This window comes from Amblyomma maculatum, chromosome 4, assembly GCF_055883805.1.
Source record: "Amblyomma maculatum isolate TAMU_Amacu chromosome 4, ASM5588380v1, whole genome shotgun sequence".
Lineage (NCBI taxonomy): Eukaryota > Metazoa > Arthropoda > Arachnida > Ixodida > Ixodidae > Amblyomma > Amblyomma maculatum.
In genome coordinates, this window is record NC_139347.1 from 26,689,708 (window position 1) to 26,713,630 (window position 23,923).

At 44.3% G+C, this 23,923-nt stretch overlaps 1 protein-coding gene across 6 annotated transcripts in view; it reads right to left on the reverse strand.

Moving 5' to 3' along the window:
* Window positions 1-23,923, reverse strand: part of LOC146190537 (NPC intracellular cholesterol transporter 1-like) — a 104,160-nt gene that overhangs the window by 32,553 nt on the left and 47,684 nt on the right. For 3 of the 6 annotated variants that reach the window (XM_084600936.1, XM_084600934.1, XM_084600935.1), the window contains exons 2-7: window positions 18,946-19,108; window positions 18,498-18,738; window positions 15,967-16,212; window positions 14,324-14,550; window positions 10,576-10,740; window positions 3,249-3,666 (exon numbers count right to left, since the gene is read on the reverse strand). In XM_084600936.1, the coding sequence (XP_084457062.1) occupies window positions 3,249-3,666; window positions 10,576-10,740; window positions 14,324-14,550; window positions 15,967-16,212; window positions 18,498-18,738; window positions 18,946-19,108 (1,460 nt within the window). The remainder of the gene's footprint in view (window positions 1-3,248; window positions 3,667-10,575; window positions 10,741-14,323; window positions 14,551-15,966; window positions 16,213-18,497; window positions 18,739-18,945; window positions 19,109-23,923) is intronic. The other 3 variants (XM_084600937.1, XM_084600939.1, XM_084600938.1) reach the window with 3 other exon arrangements.

Below are 23,923 nucleotides of genomic sequence, written 5' to 3' on the forward strand. Positions count from 1 at the left end.
TAAACACAATATACCGTATTTACTCGAATCTAACGCGCACCTTTTTTCCGATATATCGTGTCCAAAAATTGGGTGCGCGTTAGAATCGAGTACGACCCTAAATCTCCGATATCATATCGCCATCGGCATTTCAAAATGGCCGCCTGGTATGCACTTCGAGCCTACTAGCTGGTCTAGCTGTCTATGCCTAGCTGCAGTAGCGTCCTTCGTGTGCTTTGGTACATGTGCTTTGGTTAGCCTACCCGTTTTCTGCGATTGACCGACCAGTATGGATGTGCCGAAGATTCGTCGAGTTCATCATGATGCCGCATTTAAAAGGAAAGTCATCGTGTGTGCAGAGACGGACGGAAATCGGGCCGCATCACGCGCATTCGGAGTTCCGGAAACATGCGTGCGGGACTGGCGCAAGCAGAAGGAAAAGATTTTCGGCAGCAAGGCTACACAAAAAGGTTTCAGTGGACCGAAGCAGGGCCGGTTCACCGAAATAGAAGAGCGGCTCGCAGAATATGTTCTAGAGCAGCGAGCGGCGCAGCGGCCAGTGACGACGGACCTGCTCAAAGTCCGGGCGATGCAGCTAGCCCTACAAACAGGGCTAACGCGGAGCGACTTTAAAGCGAGCAGGTGCTGGCTGTCTAATTTTATGAAGAGAAAAGGCTTTTCTCTTCGAAGGCGGACAGGGATATGTCAGAAGTTGCCTGAAGAGTACGAAGAAAAGCTGCACAGTTTTCAGCGGTTCGTTCTAAGTTTGCGCCGCAAGTACGGCTACCACCTCGGCCAGATTGGAAATGCCGATCAGACACCGCTGTACTTTGACATGCCTGCCACCACAACCGTTGAAAAGAAGGGGGCGAAGCAAGTGCGCGTGTTGTCTTCCGGCCACGAAAAAACACGCGTCACCGCAATGCTTTGTTGCACCGCGGATGGACACAAGCTGCCCCCGTATCTCATATTCAGGCGCAAGACGCTCCCGAAAGGAATCGTGTTTCCGAGTGGCGTGATTGTGCGCGCCAATGAAAAAGGTTGGATGACAACGGACTTGGTCGCCGACTGGATCGATAACGTCTGGCGCAAGAGACCCGGCGGCAGTTTGGGCCTGCGTGCGATGCTTGTGCTCGATGCTTTCAAGTGCCATCTCGACCAACGCATCAAGGACAAGCTCGCTGCGTGCAACACCGACCTTGTCGTGATACCAGGTGGCATGACATCGCAGCTCCAGCCGCTCGATGTTTGCTTGAACAAGCCAGTGAAAGATAGGATTCGGGCGCTCTACACCGAATGGCTTGTGAGTGGCTGCCATGAATTCACTCCCAGCAACAGAATGAAGCGTGCCTCGCTGCAAGAGTTCACTGGATGGGCGAAAGATGCGTGGTGCACGATACCGTCTGCCATGGTCATCAAGGCCTTTAAAAAATGTGGCATATCGAATGCCATGGACGGCACCGAGGATGAGATGCTTTGGTCCGTCAGCAGTGACAAGGAGTTGTCTGACAGCGACGACGAGTGAACCTTGTGCCGGCATAGTGACAATCTTGGCAAGATAAGCCGTTTCCTTTTGTGTGTGTGTTTTTTAGTGCACCGAGATTAAATCTTTGCTTTTCCAAACGAGACAAAGTTGTATTGCTGCATGAAAGCGTTAGGTGCGCGGTACTCTTTTTCGCGGAGAACGGGTGCGCGTTACAATCGGAGCTTTTTTTTTTTTCGGGGGTGGGGTTCACGAAAAACGGGTGCGCGTTACAATCGAGGGCGCGTTAGATTCGAGTAAATACGGTACACAAATGCGATTCACTTACAGGAATACTAGCTATGAAAGAAATGAACAGCGCGCAAACAAAGCAAAGTATGATGCAGGCGCTGCGTCGTCTTTCACTGATTAGTCCACTGTGGCATTGTTATTTGCATTTGCTACGACGGCGACTACGTGAAGTGGGCTGAAACAAAAGCTTCTTATGCGCAAGCAGCCATGGCATGCAAGCGTGTGCTCACACGCATGCAATGTTACGCGTGAAAGGCAGGGCGAATCAAGCATAAGATGAGTAGACGTAAACTACGAAGGAACAGCTACGTATTGACATGATGCCGAACAACAGGCAAGCAGTGTTGTGTGGAAAAACAACTGCTTTTTTTTTCTATTGATCACATTTATTTTTTAGCGTGCCGCATGAAATCGCTGGTAAAAGCATATTTCTACATTGTTCGGCTACTCATCCTTGTATCCTCACTGCATACGCAATGGCACACTGCATTGTTTGCGGGAGGGAGAGCTGCGACGGTTTCACTAAACAGTGCAGTCACCACAGACATCGTTTTTGGAGCACCGGACAAGGTGGCACGTAGTAGTTCGCGTTTCCTCCCTAGATGGCAGGAGTGTTTGAATATCCCCTATTATATGTTATAAACCTCCAATTCTGATTTGTATGAACAGAAAATAGAAACGATAAGGAGAAATTAACACACTAGCCAGACAGATTTCAATAAAACGCTAACAAAAGCCCTAACATAAATTAAAACAAAGGCATTTATTACACTGTGTGTCGTATACTGCCAGCATAAATTGACATGCCAGCAAGGAAGCCGTAACGGCAACAGCAGAACGCAAAGATTATATTGAGGGAGACTGAATACTAGAATTTCATGCCTTAAGAACCACCGTATTGAAGAGGTAGTGGGCTCAAATTGTACTTCCTCAGCAGCACCTTACAAATTTTTCTTCTCGAGTTAATGCACTTTATACTGTTCACATTTCAAATGAGGCCCACTGCACACGCAGGAAAATGCTCCGAAATGAAAACGGTCGCAACCAAAAGAGTTGCTACCTGCCTAGGCCGTCAAGGGTGTTACTGCCTCACATCTCAATGCGAGCTTGTTTGCCCCCGTGTTTAGGAGTCACACCAACCCTCGCACTCCACAACATGACATAGCTTCCATATGCCACCAAGTGCTCGAACAGTGTCAGGCCAGTATTATAGAGCAGCTCTGCCGTGCATCTATGCTGATAAATAGAACAGACACAAATAACCACCTCTGTAGGCAGACCAGAGACCCAGCCTGAATCGCCAACAAACACACAGGCTTTTTTTGTTTATTTCTTTGCTTTTTAACTTTTTTTTTTTTTGTATTCTAGTACTAAAAGGACTGCAATTCTTGCTACAAAGAACTACAACAACTCAGTATGGCCAGCACTGAGGGGGCAGCCCCCTAGCAACCAACCAAAGCAATCCCAGCTAAGAAGTAACAATAACACTGCTCACCCAAAGTGGCTGTTGAAGTAGTTCATATGCTTGCGGGCCAAACTGCTGTGGGACACCCAAAGGTCGACTGGGTTGGTAGTCACAGTGAACTTGAGGAGACCCAGGGAGAGGAGCACACTGACCGCCAGAGCGGCCACCAGCACCAGGAAAGGGTTGCGTGCCACAAACAGGCCCCAGCGGTGGAAGCCTGCCTGAAGCAGCCGCTCCATCATTGCTCCGAACGAAGACAGCGTCCGCACATGTGCCTCGTCGCCGCCTCCAATGACAGCCACCTTGGCGTCGCCATTGGCCACACCGTTGCCACGCGCGTTCCTGTTGCCGCCATCTGCGGTGTCCCCGGCAAGCGGTGAAGGACGCAGGGTAATGGGTGAGCCCGGCGGAGAGTGGTTCGGCGAGTAGGGAAAACTCTGCCCGCTCACTGCAAAACAACGCGACGGGGGGGGGCGCCCAACACCGAATTTGGCGAAAAAGACTCTAGGGAAAGAGCAGACAGATGGGGCACCCGGCACGGATATAGCGCCACTCAAGTACAACAGAAAACTTTAATCAGCATTCACAAGTTATCACATCGCTCGCAAAACGAAATAAAACTGTGGCAGCTGAAGAATGTGCTTTCGGCCTCCATCCTGGGTAACTGCTGGTCAATGCCACAACTGATCATGCACGACTCTTAGGTACCTTAGTAGTGTCATATCAGATTGCACTGTACTATGCAGGCAGGCTTGTAAGTGGAGTAGCTATCGCAATTAGGCATCGCAAAGGCCAAAACTAAGGTCTACAAGGAACGACACTCCGCCAGTTTTGAACATGCACTCTGCAGCCACAATGTACCAATTAAGTAGCCGTATTCCTGGCATTAAGCTTTGAAGCTCTACAAAATATGCAATACTGTCTTATCTAATACTCTGCACCTGGAAAAATCTGCTGGCAACAAGCTATGTCAAGACAGAAAAAGCGTGCGTACTTGTGCCATCATGACCTACTGCAACTCCCAAGTGGCATGTGACAAGGCGACAGCTCAGTAATAACGGACTCATTTGTTTCTGCCAACCTGACAGCAATAAAGTTTAAGGACTTGTGTTAACAACTGCGCCATGTGATGTTGTGACTGATCACACGCAACATATGTTCCCTCATGAATCGTTGAAGCACAGAAACTTCTCTGCTGTACCTTGAAGTAGCAAATCGCAGAAAATCTGGGTGTGAGAGCACATGAACACATACCCAACCAGTATACCCTGAAAAAGCCCCAGATGAAGGTTGTTTGGTTTATATGGTTTAATGTCCCAAAGCGACTTTTTTATTTTTGTCTAATCTTTCATTTTGCCTTTTCTAGCTTACAGAAGATCAGTTTTCAGTTAAAATAGTGTGGCGAAATGTGGCCTTCGATTAGTTTAGACCAACTCATGTTCCTTAAACAGCATTTCTTTCACCAGACTAGGGTAGACATGGGGAAAACACTTCTAAAAAAAAAAAAAAGAGGCTACCTTGTAATACAGACTTTGAAGACTTATTACAGACTAGTTGGGCCCGTGAATAACCCGCGCATACTTGAGCGCTATAAGCAAATAAACATACTGACAATAATACTAGGAGCCAATATACCTTCAGAATATATACCAAGTAAAAGGAAGGGCTGAAAAAGCATCAAAATTATCAGAAAAACACTGCCCCAATCTCATGCTCTCAGCATGTTGAAATAGCTCGGCCCTGTTAAAACATTTACTTCCGCAACCACAAAAACAGCTGTAGAGACTAAGAAGTGAATGTTTCAAAACCAACAGAAGGCGATTACACATACTGCCTGTTAAACACCTCGCTTAATGCTCTTCCTGGCTAAACCACTAGCCTGTTCTTGCTAACAGTCTGCACAGGCATAGCACTTGGTGCTAATTAGTTTTACAGTATGTTTGAGTGTGGTGCTTGCCTGACTTAGTCATAATCAATTATAAGTGAGCATCGTCTAGAGTAATAAAACCAAACAATTTTTCTCCATACCATGGCCTGGCTGAAGTAATTACGGAGGCATATTATGATTTAGGACTATTATAGAGGCTTTTAGACTAACACGTGTAACACCTCAACATTCACTTTTTTCCCGCTAGTTAGTTTGTCAGTTCTTGACAGTTCGTTAGATATGTTGAGCTTTATGGCCCAAAATGAATACATGCTAGCGTGCACCAAACATTGAGTTAAATGTGCGCACTTTGGTAATTAAGTAATTAATACTTTTGTAAAACGTGGAGCTTATTTAAACCATCAACATCTTCCAAGAAATTAAACCTTTGATAGTGACTGCAACACACGTGCGGTAGAGATTGCACATTCTAAATGATGAAATTAAGCATTGAAGACAAGGTTTCAGATCCCTTACGAGGTACTAAAAAGAAATTCTTTCTCATTCAATCGTGCAGGAAAGAAAAAACAATTAACTTCCGTGTCCTTCATCCTTCCGTGCTTCACACAGTTTATGATCCCACACTCGTTTAACAGCTTCTTCTCCCTGCAGATCATCCGCCCTAGTGGAAATGAGCACGAGCTGATCTTCATGCTGAATGGCATTTCTCGTTTTATTGACGACACTAGAGTGCCGTTACCGTTCTCAGCTTTGTTTCCCAAGTTTACTTTAAGGCGTTTATTTGCATGCTGTCATTTCTGTATGGCTACACATGCAGTCTATTCTTCCAGCAATGACACTGACGGTTTCGATGTAGCTGCTAAGCACATAGTACTCTAAACCAGAGAAGGACAGCCCACCTTCTGAAGAGGAACTACGTGCTACCAGCTCAGGCTTTGAGCTAAGCACATAACATCGTGGAAACAAAGTACCGAATATAGTCGTTTTGCTAATTAGAAAGTGCCAATAAGGAAAACAAATTTAACCCAAAGGGTACATTTTCTAAGTGAAAATTCGATCTCCAAATGATTAAAGACCCTTTTGTCCCCCTAAGCCCAGGTTTGTAAACATTATTCTCAATGCCAAGATGAAACCACAGCGCTTCTTATCTTGTCAATTTTGGGTCTTCCAAATGCTTTGTGTCCTATTTCCTCACTACTTATATTCTTTTGTTTTCCAGCTTTGAGTTTCTGGACACTGAAATTTACTTAAAAGACCCTGTTAAGAAATTCGCAAAAGGAAATGAAACTCTTATTTCATTTCTCACCTGAAACGAAACTTTAATGGCTTGCATCACAAGGAATTTGGCACTGCCATGTTTTAAGCGCTTACGGGCAGTGCAGACATGGGCCTTTAACTTACCACATACCAATCCCCAAATAGCTTAAAATTAGTTTGTATATTGGGCTTAAGAGAAATGCATCTGTAGTACTAGTGTGAACAAATATGGTGCCATAGAATTTTTCACCTTGGTGGTCTTGGCTCCCACTGAACTGGCCAGTCTATTGACGAAAGCAAAAAGCTTCAAGCGTGAAGCGAGCACAAAAAGATGCCACACAAAAGCGACACAAAAGAAGAAGAGATGCACGCCAATGCAGAACATGAAAGCGAAACGAAATGCAGCGCTTCCAGCTTCTCTAAATAACAAGCAAAGGCTCTTTCTTTCTGCAGTTGCCCACCCTAATGTTTTTGGTGAAATCTCAAAAAAAAATTTCTACCACCAATAAGAACTAGGTTCTGGCAGCCACGAATTACATAAAAACTAAACTCTACACTAAAAAAATATTACACCATCAGGTGATTATCAGATGACTAAGTAGCCATATATATTTTGTAGTACCCCACTAGTGCCAGTTAAAGTGACCGAGGAAACAGTCAGCGTGGCAGTAACAGTAATTAAACTACAGAGGATAAGATATGTTATGTAACTGCTTAAACCAACAGATTAGTCTTATTTAAAGCACACACAAGTACTAACAGCAATCCAGTAAGCATTAGAGAATGCCACTTGACAAGACTGCCCATACATTCAGCTCCTAAACTCTAAGCTCCTCTTAACCAAATAAACGAACCCTAAGGTATCTACAATTCGCTTTTTAACACTGGGCGTAAAATAAATATACCATTATGCGAGGTGCTACCTTTCTTTTTCCTTTACTGTGCAAATGTGCACTTCAGTGTAAGTGATCTAAATGTGCTACCAAGTTTGCCTTTCCCGAAATTCTGACAAAAAAGAAATGAGGTTCCTACAATTCCTTTAATGTTTAAAGATGTACAATTTCTTGAATTCTGGATTGTTTGAAGTGGCTGACAAGCCCGCCGTTAAAACCGAACCAATGTCAAAACAGACTTCCTCCTATAGCTCACCAATTGGTTCCCAGAAATCGGCCCAAAAAAATATTGAGCATCCAAATAATATCTAGCATGCTTTTTGCTCACAATGCTAGCACACAAAACTAAAGCAAGAGCAAAACACAAAACAAGGCAAGGCACCAAACAAGCTTCAACCTCCTTTAGCCGTGCTTAGCAAAGAGTGAGAATAGGTCTAACAGTGGTGCAGTACATAGAGTGCATCAAGCATTAAATTAAAAGCAAATTAAATTAAAGCGATGCAATGAAAATATTAAAGGCATAGGGAAGGAAAAAAAAAATGATTTACCAACAATGAGCAAATCATTTTGATGGTGGTGCAACGCTGCTTGCAAGAAAATTATGCCAATCAAGCAATGTGAAAATTTGCTACAAAAGCTATCGAACACAGAAAAAAAGAAAGTCTACGTGGCAATATGTCAAACAAATTAGACCTGCCTTAAATTTCATTGGCAGCATAGCAGGCAAAAAAGGAAGAGCCCAAATTGCTGGCTCCAGCACTCTTCCCTCCTTTAGGGAATGCAGCTCCTCAACAGGACGGTGGCATAAAGACGTTAAAGGTAATCAACATAGTTAAGATAATTTAGTCAAAAGCTACCACTAGTACCAAACAGTTGCGTTCAAAGGAATTATGACTGACTTTGGTGGTAAACAATCAAGGTCAGTGTGGTTTTAGGGCGAATTTGGCTTCCACTGGACAAAGTACAAAAGCTGAGTGGTGAAACACCAAGACCTGAAAGGAGGTATAGCCAGAAAAGCTGCGAAGACCACCGCCAGTGAACAGCGATTACGGCAATTTTGCATAAGCGCATTCCAGTTAAAGCTAACCAGAGAGGCTCACAAGAAGAATGAAGAAATGGAGGAACAGTGAAACAGACTCAAAGCACCTCAACGGTGTGTACGAACACATGGGTAGAGAATGCAAACAGAATGAACGCATATTCAACTCGGCATGAAGTGAGACGACCAATCAACACGCGGAAGATCGACTGCAATGGCCACACCAAACTTTCCTGCGTGTGCTTGCCTCATTGCTTCACAAAAAATGCCGGACTTGCTTGAAGGATAAGCTCTCGGTAAGCTTGGCTGTTGAGATCTTTACATCAGCCAATTATTGTGTGCAATGGTAGAAAGCCCAGCTGTCACCTGTACTGCGATCTCTAAACATGCTTCATCAGTTTGCTTTTGCATTAAGCCCAATAATCCACTTAAAATCAGAAAAAGAAATGTTTACGTTGCATGCTACAACCTACGAGGTGAGGCTCACAAATGGCAGAATGCTTACAGACAGTAAAGAATGTACGCCAAATATGTATTCTGAATCTGCAAATCAGCTCTTTTCAGCATCTTATTTTTTTCTTGAACTCGCCATATATCTACACTCCCTCATATAGATGCTTCCGAGGCAAATACCCACACTGTTATTAGTTAAAATGACCACTCACATTTGAGTTACCTACGAACTACACAAAAACAGATGTGGATGAATAAACGCAAAATACACAAATCCAGCTTCAATAGAAAGCCCTGAAACTTCTCAAGGGTTTTGCCACTGCCAGTGGTGTGCTTATGTGCTTCGTACCCAAAACTGTAAAGATTTTGCTCTCTTCAGTTTCTATACCTCTTTTCTAGACTAAAGCTGCAACTGGATAATATAGTTAGCCAAACCAGACGTTTAGCTACAAATAACAAGAGACTTGCGAAAACTCTCGCGAACACGCTGTTGTGCCCAGCACCACAGCAAGAAACAGCACACACAACACACTGTGAACTAAAAAAAAAAAAAAAAAAATGTTCCACACAATGGGGAGCTGAGCTCAACCCGCACACCAACCAAACACGACCACAAAAACACAAAATTCATAAAGAAACGGCACACACACACAAATGGGGCAGACTGAGCACATGAAAGAGCCAGTGCTGCTGCTCCCAAGGGTTAAATACAGAGGACAGGCGAGGAAGGGCAGTGCACGAGTCTGAGGGAAACCACACAAGAATGTCGGGTTACGATAACACTCTCGGCAAAGCTCTGAACAAGACAACAAGGTCACTTCCTCCGCTACTGAGGCAAACTTCATTTGAGCCCAAAATCATTATCAGAGAAAGAATGCTAGCAGACGACTGACAAGGATGAGGGGGACACACACATGCACTCTCCGCACGTCCTCCTCATCCTTGTTCGTCATATGCTAGCGTTGTTTCTCTGAAAATGATTCACCAACTAGCCCAGCAACATACCTAGCCTAAAAAGTTGTCCACAGATCGTAATAAGTGTTTCTCTCACGGTGTCTAAATAGCTAGAGTCGAAGAAAAGTCTAAGCAAAAACTACATGCAGAAAGTGGCTGAAGAAAATTATACGGTATGATGTGTGTGGGGCTTAACGTCCCGAAGAAACTTTGGCTATGAGGGATGCCGTAGAGGACTACTCCAGATAATATCAACCACCTGGGTTCGATAATGGCTGAATAAGAACACTGCAGAGTTCTGAAAGATCTTGCGGGTAGCTGAATAACTTGCACAGTAAAGAATCTTATGCGCATCGAAGCACAGCCCGAAAGTGTGCTAGGTGCCTCGCCCCACTTTTGTGTGATCATATACATAACGGCCGTCCTCATGTAGCAGAGATACAAAGCTCCCCTTTAAGCAAACCGTATGAGCATGCCTGCATGGCCCAAGGCATTTCACAATGACATTTCCCGCCAATTCGGCCATCAACTTGTGGTCTCGTGACAGCATGCAAGTTCTCAGCTACGTCACTTGTCATCTACCATCTTCCATGAAGACCGGGCAGACAGAAAACCACTTTTCGCCGCAACTGAAATCCTAGTGATAATGGACTAAAAATGTGCAGCCTTTACATGAATGTATATAAATACGGCATTCCCTCCCTCTCCCCCAGGTGATTTCCTTCAGACTGTGAACAGCAGAAGAGAAGCAAGAGCAGATTCCAAAGCTGGGCAGCCCAGCAAAGGGAACACAGGGCAGGGCAGGTGACAAAAGGAAGAGGGGAGAGTGGAAAAAAAAGGAGGGGGAAGGGGGTTTCCAAGCCAACAACGTACTTGAGCGCTTTGACCTGAGAGGTTCCACCTCCTCAAGGGAGCCAAGATCCACGGCAGCCAGCAAAATTGAACGTGCTGGCTTTGAGGGCCGGTGCAGGGGTGTCCTGATCGTGTCATTGCTGTTGCTGCTTGTGTCCGAAACACTGGACTCCGACGAATTCGACACTGTGGGGGGATGGCGGCAACCACGGCCGGGGAGCGTGGGGTTTCATTCGGGGACAAAGCCGACAACGGCAAAGGCGCAGGGAAATGGGGAAAAGAACGGAAATAGGGAAACAGCATGAGGTGTTGTGAATGGAGTCGTCACCAGTCAGCACCATTGAGTGGGCTACTCACTAGTTCTAAAATGAGAGGCATGCGCGTGCATTCACGCCGCAAGAGCAGATGAGTAGACAAAAAAATAAAGACCCACTGAGGGTTCTCAGCTATTAGAATGTTTTGAAGGGACACTGAGGAAAAACTGAACTTGGCCACTACCAATAAAGTACAGCATTTCAATTACAAAGAGACAACCGTAACCGAACACTGAGAATTCACAAGGAAAAAAATATTACAAAACAAAATATACAGGTGTCACCACCACTTGTGCAATTCTCAACTAGGCTGCGATATATTAATAGTTTTCTTTTTATTATTATTATTATTATTAGCACTGTTCTGAGAGGCTAGCTGCATTGCCATTCGCTTCAGAACCGTGATGACAGAGTTCCTTCCGGTGTCATGCTAAGAGCTTGAGTCTGACTTCTCTTCGTTGGACAAGTTCTCTTGTTGGAACATTGGCTTGGCAGTTTCAGTTCTCTTTCATAATGTGCATCCATCTTCCTCTCGCTCTGAGTTTGAGTCGAGTGGCACAAACAATATAGGCAGGAAAATAAAAAAGGCACAAGACGAATTTTCACTATTTCAAGGACAAAACTGAACTAAAAAACTGTCCTCAGTGCCCCTTGAAGGTTAGTGCTGCCATGTAAATTACCGCTACTAGCTTGGCAACATTCCAAGCACATGCGTGGGTAATGGAGAACATTTTAGCATGCTGTTACCATGCCGCCTCAACCACTACACAACAGCTTCATCTTTAACTGGTCTAAAAAAAAAAAAATTACCTCTCCTTCATTTTACACTTCAACGCACATGCCAGACATCCCTTTCCCGGACGCACAGAAAAAGATATTTTCCTTTCAGACACACAACCACATTAAAAATAACTGCACATTAAGCAAAAAGGCTCCAAGCACGCACACACCATTTAGCCCCGACTTATTCAGCTACTTATGCACAGTAGTGCAAGACATGTGACAACTGCGTAAGGAAATCACATGAAAAGCGGACTAAACACAAGCACAACAAAAATGCATACATGAATTCACAAATCAGCGTTAAAAATGGGCGGGCCCATTCCTCCACAGTGCTGCAAATTTAGCACCAAGATACTAAGACGTCATGGCACTATACAGGAGAACACCACTGATACATTTTTCACAGTACCGTAAAAAACGCAAGAGTCAGGAAACTGAAGGACTGGGAAGTAGGACAAATTGAAAACGGGCAGTAGTGGGCAACTGAACGCATGTTTATTAAAGCTCCAGTGCTTGACAAAATCATGTACCTTGTTTGCCATATTTTCTCAAGCCCAGTGAACTCGCGCCAGTTGGTTCTCGCGATCATTGCGAACATACCTCCTAATTACATCCAGAGTGTGGAAAATGTTCAGCTTCTCCTCCAGTGAAAGTGCTTTACGCTTTCTTGATGCCAATACACTACAACACGACGCTGCAACAGAGTGGTTCCCGTGCACGTGCGGTGCGTTTGCTGGAGAGGAGGAGCGACGGAACGAGGCAACCGCAAACTTGCAGCAGTTCACACTAAGGTGTGGTATGGTTGGTACAGCGCCAAGTGGGCAATTGAGCTCGCTCGACACGTGTGCACACAACCGCGGCATGCGACGAATTCACTCGTTGCGTCTAGCACGGTGCGCGCACAGCAGGAAAAGACACACCAAATGATTCCTAAGCGGAGCCGCACAACGATGCGACAATAAGTGCAAAGACGAACTAACTGCACGAAGAAACAAGGATAGGTAAAAAAAAAAAAAGCACCACCACAGCTCCTGAAGACTGCACAGTCTGCCCTAATGCCCTCTGCCTAATGCAGAGGCACGAGACATGCCAGGCTAAGCCAGTCCAAGACAAGCCACCTTAAAAGTAAACATGGCTGGCTTGGGGTGCTAGGTTCGCGACGAATCATGTGGGGACGTGTCCAAGTTAGCACTTCACAGCGGTGTTTCTAATGCATGGAACCCTATAGGAACCATTCCGGGACTCGACCATAACAATATAGCAGCCAGGAAAACGCAGCATGTGAGAACGCAACAGTGGGGTTCTACTGTACTATGCGAAACTTTCCTAAATTTCCTATCGCATTTATTTTACAGCCCGGCCTGCACCCTCTTGGGCACCTCTCATACGCATTCATGGCAGAATGGCGACAACGGCCATCTGTACAAGTACCCCACAGTTTTTGTGAATTTAACGAAGTGGCTTCCATTTCATCACAAGCCAAGAAAATGCATCCCAGACGCATTACAGATGTGGATAGCCTTAAACTCCTTTAAGGTTAGGCACGTGCTGTTAACCACCAGAGCGCAGGCTGGGCAGTATACTAAACCTGCCGGTAGCCACATGTTGCACTAGTAGCACTGCACAACTAAGCCCGGCTCTTAGAGTCTGTCGTGCAAGCAGGGGCTAAAAAATAAAGAAACTGTAAGCATGTCATCAGCTGAGGAAGTGCATTTGCCATAGACTGTACTAATGATTCTTAAAAAGGAGAGCATACATGCAAGTTCAACCGAAGCCAATGCAGGATACGGACGACGCAAACTCAGTAGCCCTACCATTTCTTTTTTGACTGTAGGGCTCTAAATTATTCTGCTCGCTACTACATTGCAGTATTCAAAAGCAACTATGGCAACTTTCTAGCAACGTGAACAAAAACCTAACGAACGTCTTAACTACAAACGTTGCACTATACCAGCAAAATTTATTGCTAGTGACTCGCATGCATTTCAACTCAGCCTTCGGAATAAAGCGATAATAGGTGCACTAAAGCAATGGCATGTGCTGCAATAGATTCATGCAAGTTGAACCTTACCAAGGCACGGTTCCTCTATGTTGAGGGACACTAAATTCAGCCTACGCTAAATTTTTGTTTTCAGAAGCAAGAAAGAAAAAAAGGAAAGCATCAATGTGTGCCTCACATTGTGCAACTGGAGCTGACAATAAATTCCAGTCCGAGGACGACGCGCCGAGTTAGATCTCTCATGATCTTAAACAGAAACTCTGCTCAAACTTGGCAAGCAATTCTACCACCAGCTGGGATGCACGCTTATCTCAAAGTCTAGCTAAGCTCCAACTGAGTTTTTATCTATTTTGACTTCGAAGTGATATATGGTTTAATGTCCAAAAGCTGCATGCAGAGAGCATAAACAAGTGCCACCCAAGATTCTGGCCACCCGAGATTCTTTATGTGCACTGGCGTTGCATAGCACTCAGGCAATTTTGCATTTCTGACCCGTCGAAACGCAGTGATTAACCATACAAATCAATTAACCAGGAATACCACTGCAATGATCTTTAACTAAGCAAGGGCTCTTGTGTCCAGTTCTCAATGCCTGCCCAGTCTTGAGTTGTGCACTAAAGCGACTGCCCAATCAGAGCTCTTCCACGGCCTCTAAATGTAGCGTACAGTATACCTTGGAAGGAGGTCTTGCGCCTGTGGCTCTTGAGGAAGAAGGTGCTGAGGACAGCGGTGCTGAGCAGCACAAAGAGAAGCATGGACACGACCAGCATGCCGTCATAGCGGCCCATGGTGAAGGGCTCCGGCTGTGGCGGCAGCAGGGGCGGCTCCAGGGGTATGCACACCTCGGGGCAGTCACTACAGCTACACTTCTGCTGGCTGGGGCCGTAAGGATCGGAACACCTGCACCAGCCACCAATGGGGGTGAATCCATGACCTCGAACATTTCCCTAGCCATTCTTAATTTGCTGGCTTTCCCTGCTTGCTTTTCAAATGCCTTTCCAAGTGCCCCGGCCCCTCAGCTTCAACCACATTTCCAGGTTCTCTTTCTTTAAAACTGAAGGAGACAATGGTAAGTAGGCATTCACGAGGCACTTTACTTTTGAGCATCGAGTGCGTACCACGAAGCTGCTAAGCCATTAACAGACACACAAAAAGATATGAACAAAGCAGAAACACAAGGCAAACACGCAGTAGGGATCAGGCACACTGCTGTACCCAAACGCACGCAGGTTGCACCTTTTAGCACAAATAAATTTACGCAGGGGTCACCGGGTAAGTAACGTGTAGTATGAAATAAAAAGAAACAGAATAAAAAGAAAAAAATTCAGATGTATTTGTATACATAGCCAAGTGCTCACAGGTTGGTTAGCATGAACAGCATTACTTTAAACAAATATTTCACTAGGTTGCTTATGGAAGCAATCGCTTCATTGCAACCCCGCCTTCAATTCAATGCGAAGTTCTGACAAGGACAGCTGACAAACGGAGGAGCTTCAATAACTCCGTGCTGGCGTATTCGTTTAAGCCCTTTCAGAAAAACTACGCTATAGGAATACTATAAAGATTCCGGAAAGCATGGTAAAATTTCCCGATGTCACTAATCGCATTACCACCTTTATTGTGTTGGAATTTCAGTGATGTATCGAAGTATCAACGATACAGTACCGAGTATCTGTACTGAAACTCGGTTTCAAATCTGTATCTTGTATCGGCATCGAAAATACAATTTTTCAGGTTATCAAGTATTGGTATCAAAGATACTTTTTTGAAGTATCTTGCCCAGCCCTGAAAGAAATTATCGATCTTGTAAAGGCACCCCACCAGATCTGTTAATTGCATTTATAGGTATTATTAATGTATTTTTTTTATATATTCCTTAGTTTATTTTAAAGATCCAGGTAGAACGAGAGGAAGAAGATGGCTAAATGGTATGAAAAAGCGAGCAATGAGCAGGGTAGAGAGGGGGAAGCCTCAGTTCGCAGGTTGATTCAACATTTCGACAATAGACTTGTCTTCGTCTGTGGGGGGGGGGGGGAGAGAGCCTGAGTTCGCAGATCGAGCCAACGTTTTGACAAGTCCACTTGTCGAAACGTTGGCTCGACCTGCAAACTGAGGCTTCCCGCCCTCTATTCTTGCTCAGTGCTCTTTCATATTACATAGTTTATTTTAATTTTTTTAACAAACAGTTGCTTGTCCAATGAAATTCCATAGATTAAAACTGCCTGAAAAACATTAAAAATTCCACATGCTTAAACTTGTGGAAGGACAGTGCAGTGACAGCCAGTAAGCATTTTTGCAAATAGGTGCACATCTTACTTGTGGAAAGGAGGATTGTATGGCTTCAGGGTGACACCGCTGCTCACAACGCTCTTCTTCGGCGAGATGATGTAGTTGAACTTAAAGGGGGAGTACCCGCCTTCCTCGGTGGTTGCGCCCAAAAAGTCTAGCCAGTCCTGAGGCTTGCAGTTGGCAGCGTTAGCTCCACACATGAGCTGCATCACTGTTGTGCCTGTCAGCACAGACTTTACATTTACGCAAGAGTTGAATGCACCGTGGACAAATCTGAAAAACAAAGAACCACAAGCTTATTAACTGGCACGACTAGAAATAATGCACAGCTTCCACAAGCATTCAGTAGACCACAAAGTAATCTTCTGCCATCAGAAATGTCAGTAACTTGTACTGCATACTAAGAAACTTGCCAAATTACTCCCCAACCACCTGCATTTTCTACAAAAAGTTTTATAAAGCATCTACCTGTTCAGTCTATTTTAATGATAATAGCAATAATAATAATAATAATAATAATAATAATAATAATAATAATAATAATAATAATAATAATAATAATAATAATAATGTTTATTTTTCCATCAATAAGATGAAGGGGGCCGTTGGCAAAAGCTGCAAGAAAGTTTGACAAGAGCCCACGGTCCCCTCTACAAGAGATACAAAGGCACACGTGAACACACAATGCAAATGTATGGCTGAACAAAACAATGAAAAAGTTTGAAGCTGTTTACATTCATAGCAAACATAGTGGCGTAGCTCGCGAAAGGTAGTGCGACGTAAATCAATTCTAATCGATGCAGTCATTAAGCTCATTAAGGAAAGTAAGCAGGATGTGGGACAGTTTTTCCATGCAATAGTTGGCACGAGGAGTGACCACCTTCCAGTATTCAGGGTGACGCATAGTATATGAAGCAGTTTTTATTTACAACTCGTCTTAGCCTTTAAAAGGATAATTTCCGGACAGATATTACGGGGGTATCACGAGGTATTATCTGCAGGCAAAGACCCAGGCAGGAGGGGCATACAAGACATAGAGTAAATGAAAACAAGCACAAGGTACATGAACTGGATGCAATAGTACATGACCAGGGCACAAAAAAAAAAAAAAAAAACACCTAAATGAATTGATCCAGTACTACAAAAACAAAAAGACATAAGGATAACATCATTCATTTGATTGCAGCACACTGTCAATTAAGTCGAACGAGTGAAGGAAATGTTCAGGTAAATCATTTCAGTCATGAACAGTCCGTGGAAAGAGCAAAAATTTGAATAAGTTTGTCCTAGCAAAGTATGGTGCTGGAAAAAGGGAATGGGTATGACGGGTTATGCGCGTTGCAATAAAAATTTAAATTTCAGACGTAAAAACTTCCATCTGGACTGCAAGGTTCTGATACCATGATCGTGCATTAGTTTTGAAACAGAGTCAGTGCGACTATGCTTTGACTAGATACAATGAACAGTTCTTCACTGAATTTTTTCGAGATCATTGATGTTTAACTTTGTATGTGGGTCCCAGATGACACATGCATACTCGAGTTCGGATCTAATTAAGGATGCATAAGCTAGCTTTTTAACCTGTGAAGGGGTGCTTAAAGCTTATTGCACAGAAAGAAAGCCTGTGAAACGTGGATGAGCAGACGTCTCTAATGTGGGAATTCCACTTTAAGTTATTCGTTCACGTCGGCCCCAGATGCTTAACTTTAGTGACCTCAGTTAACAGCATACCCTCTATAGAGTAAGAAAATATAGGCTTTTTTTTTTTTTTTTTTTTTTTGGTAACGCAAAGTAGGACAGATTTTTCGGTGTTAATATTCATTCCCCACTTATTACACCAGGCTACAATATTGATAAGATTTGAGCTTAGAGCATGTTGGTCAGAGTTACTCTGTACCTCGTTGAAAAGAATACAATCATCTGCAAATAACTGGATTTTAGTAGGTTCTTAAATGGCATTTACAATATCAATACAAAAAAATCAGGAAAAGCAAGGGGCCAAGCACACTACCTTGGAGTACATCGGAAGTAACTGGTAGGACATTAGAAGTGTGGCTTTTTATTTCTATATATTGATTACAGGCAATCAGATATACAGATACCCAAGCAATTATAGGACTAGGAAGACCAATGATTTGTAATTTATAGATTGACTTGTCATGCGGAACACAATCAAATACGGGGGAGTTCAAGAAAAAATAAGAAATATATATGCACTTCTCAGTATAAACCATTAGCAAGAGTGATAATGAGAGAGAACGAGATTACCAACACCAGCAATCACTCAGCTGCTTCCCCTCTCCCCTTTGATTGCTAGCTAAGTCAGCTGCTTACAATAAGCAACAATGCAATTTTTAAAGTTTCAACCCCAAGCATTGTGTTTACTTACAACCTCATGTTAACACTTTTGTAAGTCTTTTTTTGTGCATTGCATGCTCGTGATAACCTCCAACCTAATTCAGCGAATAGCCGTTGATTACTTCTATTCCGTTAGTTGTGAAGATAAAAAAACGCCTCTACTGCCGTAGGTAAATGACAAAAGAAAAGAAGCCACTCACTCTTCACCAATGGCGTAGTCAAGAGCAGCAACCTTGCGCTGTCCTTCCACCTCTTCACTGGGCTCACTCGCATTCACAGCTATGAAGTCCGACTGGTTCGGGTCGCAAAATCCACAGAATATCCGCACAAAATTACTATAGCACGTGGGACACTTCCCCATGCCTAAGCTAACGGGCTGTTGCAGCTCTTTATTCATTTCGTCCAGTTGTGGCAGATCACAGCAGAACTTCGGTTCGTCGCCTAGACCACACAAAAAAAAAAAAAGCCAAACAAAGGAACTTCAGATGTACAAGATTTTCTCAGTGGAAAGTGGGAAACCAACCAACCAACGGTTTCTTTCTCAATTATGATACATTAAACACTGAAATAGATACCTCCCTGCTGCTTGCTGCTTAGCACGTCATGTTCCCAGCAAAGCAGCCAAAATTAAAACCCTGGCACACTCACCTTGTAATAAGTGGGGGCAGAGGCTTCTGATCATGTCTAGGCCTTCTTGCTCCAGGGGCTGCGCTTCCCCACTGTACACACAGGGAATGTCCTTCTCGATGTCCTCGTGTATGCCACACTTGCCCCGGAATACACATTTACTTTCTACAGGGAGGGTGGATGCCTGCAACATGAAAAAAAACGAGCAAAACATTTATCAATACAAGGCCATCAGAAATTGCAAAAAGCATGGCTAATATGACGGTAAAAAAATCACTTGAACCCCATGAACCGGATGGAGCCAAACAGCTGTGCGCTACCTCTTAGCAAGCTGGACAAATGAGACTCCATGTAATTTACTACTACTGCGGCTGCAAGCACAGTAGGGCGACCCATTAAGCAATGGTACCATCCTCCTTCAACTATCGATACACCAAACAATTCCACCTAACATAAAAGTTAACTGGTCCCATATGGACTACTTAGCAGGCTGATGAAATTGTTTTTTGCTTTATTTATGTTATCAACTGGAGACAAAACACGTTCATGATGCATTTTTATTTATGGTGAATTTCAACCACATATCCAGATCAGTTTGCTCACTCTGCGACGAGCGCCTGAATTCGGTGGAGAGTCCTTGCCCTTCATGAACCTGCATTTGAAGCACTAACACTCCGACCAAACAAGCCGAGGCACTGGCGTACACCTACACCGCACAGACTTTTGGTCTAATCCACGAATTTCGGGAGAGCAGTCCAAACTGATCCATGGAGCAAACTTAGCTGGGTGACTGCCCCCAATCTGCCGCTTAGAGACAGATGTCGTGATAACAATTGGCCACTGGAACAGCTTTGCTTTAAAAAGAGCAGCAAAAATTGGCTGTGAAATGGTTTGAATCTGCAACTGGAATTCTTTGTTGCCACGGCCTTAAGATGAGAATAGTAGCAATGTGAATTATAAATTTTAACAATTTCAGTCCGAGGTTGCGAAAGGCACTTTTCATTAGAATTTCAACTGGTTTCAGAGTAAACTGAGCAGCTTGTTCTCAGTTTATTACATCAGCATCATGAAATAAAAAATGAACAAAGTTGCTGAGCACTATCACTCCTTCGCCAATGCATTTCTAGTTCTCGGCTTAAAGCAATATCATCATGTTCCCTAAGTAAAACGACATCCGTACACACTCTTCTTATGCTATGCTCAACTTTAATTAATAACTATGAGTCATGCTCTCTCACTCTTCTGTAGACTGCCCTGTAATGAGACTAGTAGGGTCTGTGTACAAGATCAAAGGTTATCTTTGCCGAAGGCAAAAAAAAAAAAGTCATTGCATAACAGAGCTTCAAGCCGTTAATTTCAAAGGCTGGTGTAATACTTTGCCAAATTAAAGATAAGAAAAGATGTTCCTTTAATAGTATATGTTACCATTTTCAAAGGTGGCACAAGGCCCTTACCAAGCAAACAATAGAAGACAAATTCTTTTTCAAAGCCCTTAAATATCAACAATACAAGAAAACATACTTTGCACAAAAAGTGATTAAAATATGCAAGGTAATGAAAAACAAAGGAAAGCATGGAGTAGTTAAGTCAGAAGATGCAAAAACATCACTAGAAAAGTGTACTTACAATGACTGATATGAACATTCTTTTTTAACGCCTGTAACTGTTTTGTGCCCATTTTCGTTTCACCTTCCTGCTGTACATGCCTTAAGGGGACCGAGGACTTCTCAAGCCGCAGACACGGCTTTTCCCTCAGCCTCCTTCCACTTCTTTGTGGAGAATTAAACATCCATGATTGATTGATCGATTGAAATAATAAAACAGCACCTGTTCAGTCCGTGTCTATTTATGCATTCGTCTTTGTTAGCAATGTGGAATCTTTCCTTTTCTATCAAATGTACCAACTAACCTGGCAATTGCTTTTACTTAATAAAACATTAGCTGGGGTTTAGCTTTAGCTAAACCCGGTAGGTTGCGTAAGCAAAGCCGACGTAGCTTCTTCTCCTCCTCCTTCTTTTTCTGCTTGTGGCTACCGACCTGGTTTACCCGACAGTTTGAAGAGGGGCCCCATCTGCGGTCGCTCCAAAGGTCAAATGTGGCTAACGGCCGGGTTTAAGCGACAGGCCACAACCTGGCGTAGTATTGCTTACGCAATAAAAGAGCACCATCATTTACTACCCAAGAAGGATAAAACATCTACAAGGTTACTGAAATAACCGAAGCTGTCGGCCTCTGAAGCAGGAAAGAGCCATATATACACTGCAGCGACAGTGGCATGCTGGCAGCCTTAAGCATTTGCAAATGTGAGCCAGCCATGTCACACTGCCCAGTAGGCACTGGTCAAATACTGCAATAGAATGCACAAGATCTACCTATGGTGACAAATGACACAAGTGAATGTATGTACAGTCCCCAGTTTAACCAATATAAATGTCTAGCAGCATGTGCTCAATAAAACTTGCGACCTTAACTGAAGCAATGAAGATCTACACACTCGGCTTCTCCAAGATGGAGTCTAAAAAAAAACCCCAGCACAACAACGAATAAGGGACATCAGGATAATAAGTGAAAGCAATAGCATTCTGATGCATACAGAAATTAATGGATTCACATGTCTAACAGGTTTAGCATGCCTCTTGATGCAAAATATGGAGTACCATGCGCAGTGCAATACTGATAATAGAACTTGAGAGGACCAAAAATTTCCAGAAATTATGAAAAGTCAAAACAAAGGGGAGCCTAAATGAGAACCCTTAGCTGCATGCAATGTTCACAAAACTACAGCAATAAGATCAAATGAGCTGGAAATTTATTTGAGACTAACAACACTCATCATCAGTACTCTTGAAAGCATAACTATACCTCATGTATCGCACTAACTCCACAGTGCTGTCCCGACCAGACGCCCCATGCAAGCCACTGACAAAATGGCCTGTTCCTGCCAATAGGGTACCGCTAGCCAAAGCAAGCAAGACCATTATGTCCAAAACTTGTACAGCCCTTATTCGTGATGATTTTACACACATATAATGCCTGTGATTTGTTCAAAATGCACCACTGCTTCAAGCACATCTACCAGCAACCTGCTCTTCTAGTAGCTCCGGTGCCAGTAACATGTATGTGTATAAATAATTGTGCATTACTGATGGCGGCTTACTTTTTGGACACTGTGTGCAACGAGTTTTTATGTTAAAACTTATCTCGAACGTCAGCTCCTGTGAAATACAGCTGATCCTGGGTGCAAGGAACCACTAAAAGCCTGGCCTTAATCCAACAGCACCCTGAAGCCTGGTTTACGTCGTAAAGACGTATTATCGCTTTCGGACATCGTTGCACGTTCGATACCGAGTCAGAGAGAAAGAAAGACTGGGCATGCACACAGGCACAATCTTCCATAAGCGCTGATATGGCGGGTGAGTAATGTATACACGTCATCAGAGGATGCCACCGAGACATGCACACTAAATACTGGCATGAAAACCGTGCTTGGCCGATGCCTTAGGGCCCTCTGGCAAAGGCGTATAAGCATTGCCACTTAAACCACGGGCATGTCGGCAATTGGCACCTCCACTGCCTCTCGACCTTGAACAACGGTGCATGAGCACCTTTCTTACCTTAGGCCAGGCAGGGGCGGCACAGCAGGACGCGCCGCATACACAGGCCACCTGTCATCATCCAGACTGCAATTTCGGAATACAATGTGTTCTGTTGTTCAGATACGCGTGCGTGTGCAATCTAGCGAGCTTACTAAATTTTGTTTTCGGCCCACACTACAAGAACCACCACAAGGAACTGCAGGAAGCTGGCACCCATCTCTGTACAGACCCCTGGATGTCTTGCCACACACAGAGGTCACAGTCACGCTGGTTGGTGAACCAGGCGACTCAAACAGTGGCTTCACTGGCAAAACCTGCTTAAACTGGCAAGCAGCAGAGCTTCAAGGTATCTTTGACAGCATCTTTTTTTCCAATAGTCACGAAATGTCTGTACTGCGTAACGATAACGCAACTATGTGTCTTGGTAAGTTAAACCTGCGCAGAGGGAGAGGAAGTTTTTTGCAAGTCCATAGATCTCTCCGTCCCGAATTTCTCCACATCTCTCGTTGCACTGCTGTCCAAACTGATACTACCATTCCTACCACGCTTTCACCCGCCGCATCGGATCAGTGGTTAGGGCGCTGGACTGCTGAGCCCGTAGACCCACGTCAGTTCGCAACCGTGGTGGCTTTGTTTCGACGGAGACGAAACTTCCACTGCGGTACCTCTCACAGCCTGAATCGTTTTGGGGCAAGTAACATAAACCAAATCAAGCCAACTTCCATCGCGCATGCGCCAGGCCCACTAAGAAATCGGCGAGCAATATGGCGACGCCCAGGATGGCCCGAACACCGTGGCGATAAGCAAAGACGCTGCCATATCCAAATCTAGCCGACCACCAGCGCCTTTCTGCACTCGTGAATGGTACAGTCAATTAACCCTAATGGAACTTGCAATGGTGGAATAGCTCCGCAGTAAATCCCACCCCTAACCGCAACAGAGCATATCAAGGTCGAAAAATGAAGGAGTAGGAAACTCCCTCCGGCCTCTCAAAAGCGCCACCAACACTACTCTGTGCTCAAGGGATAACTGCGGCAACAAATACATGCGTCCAGGGAGGACTCATAAACAGCCCGCAGAGATCAGCGTCACGCCCGCTAGGGATAACAAAACGCCCACACCCATTCCCCTCCTCACTCGACCATCAGGAGACCAGCGAGTGAACGGGCGCACCGCAGTAAATCCGCTGCTCCGCACCGCAGCATTTGGGTGCAACGATGCCCGACAAGAACGGGACAGATAAAACAGAGAAAGCAGTCACGGGCCGCGGCCAACGGACAAAGCATGGCGAGGCTGCATTGACCGGAACATTTGGCAAATTACCAGAAAAACACGCCACGCACGTGGCGCGCCGGAGGCCAGTGGCATTGCGCTCGACGACAAAGGACAAAAAGAAAAGACAA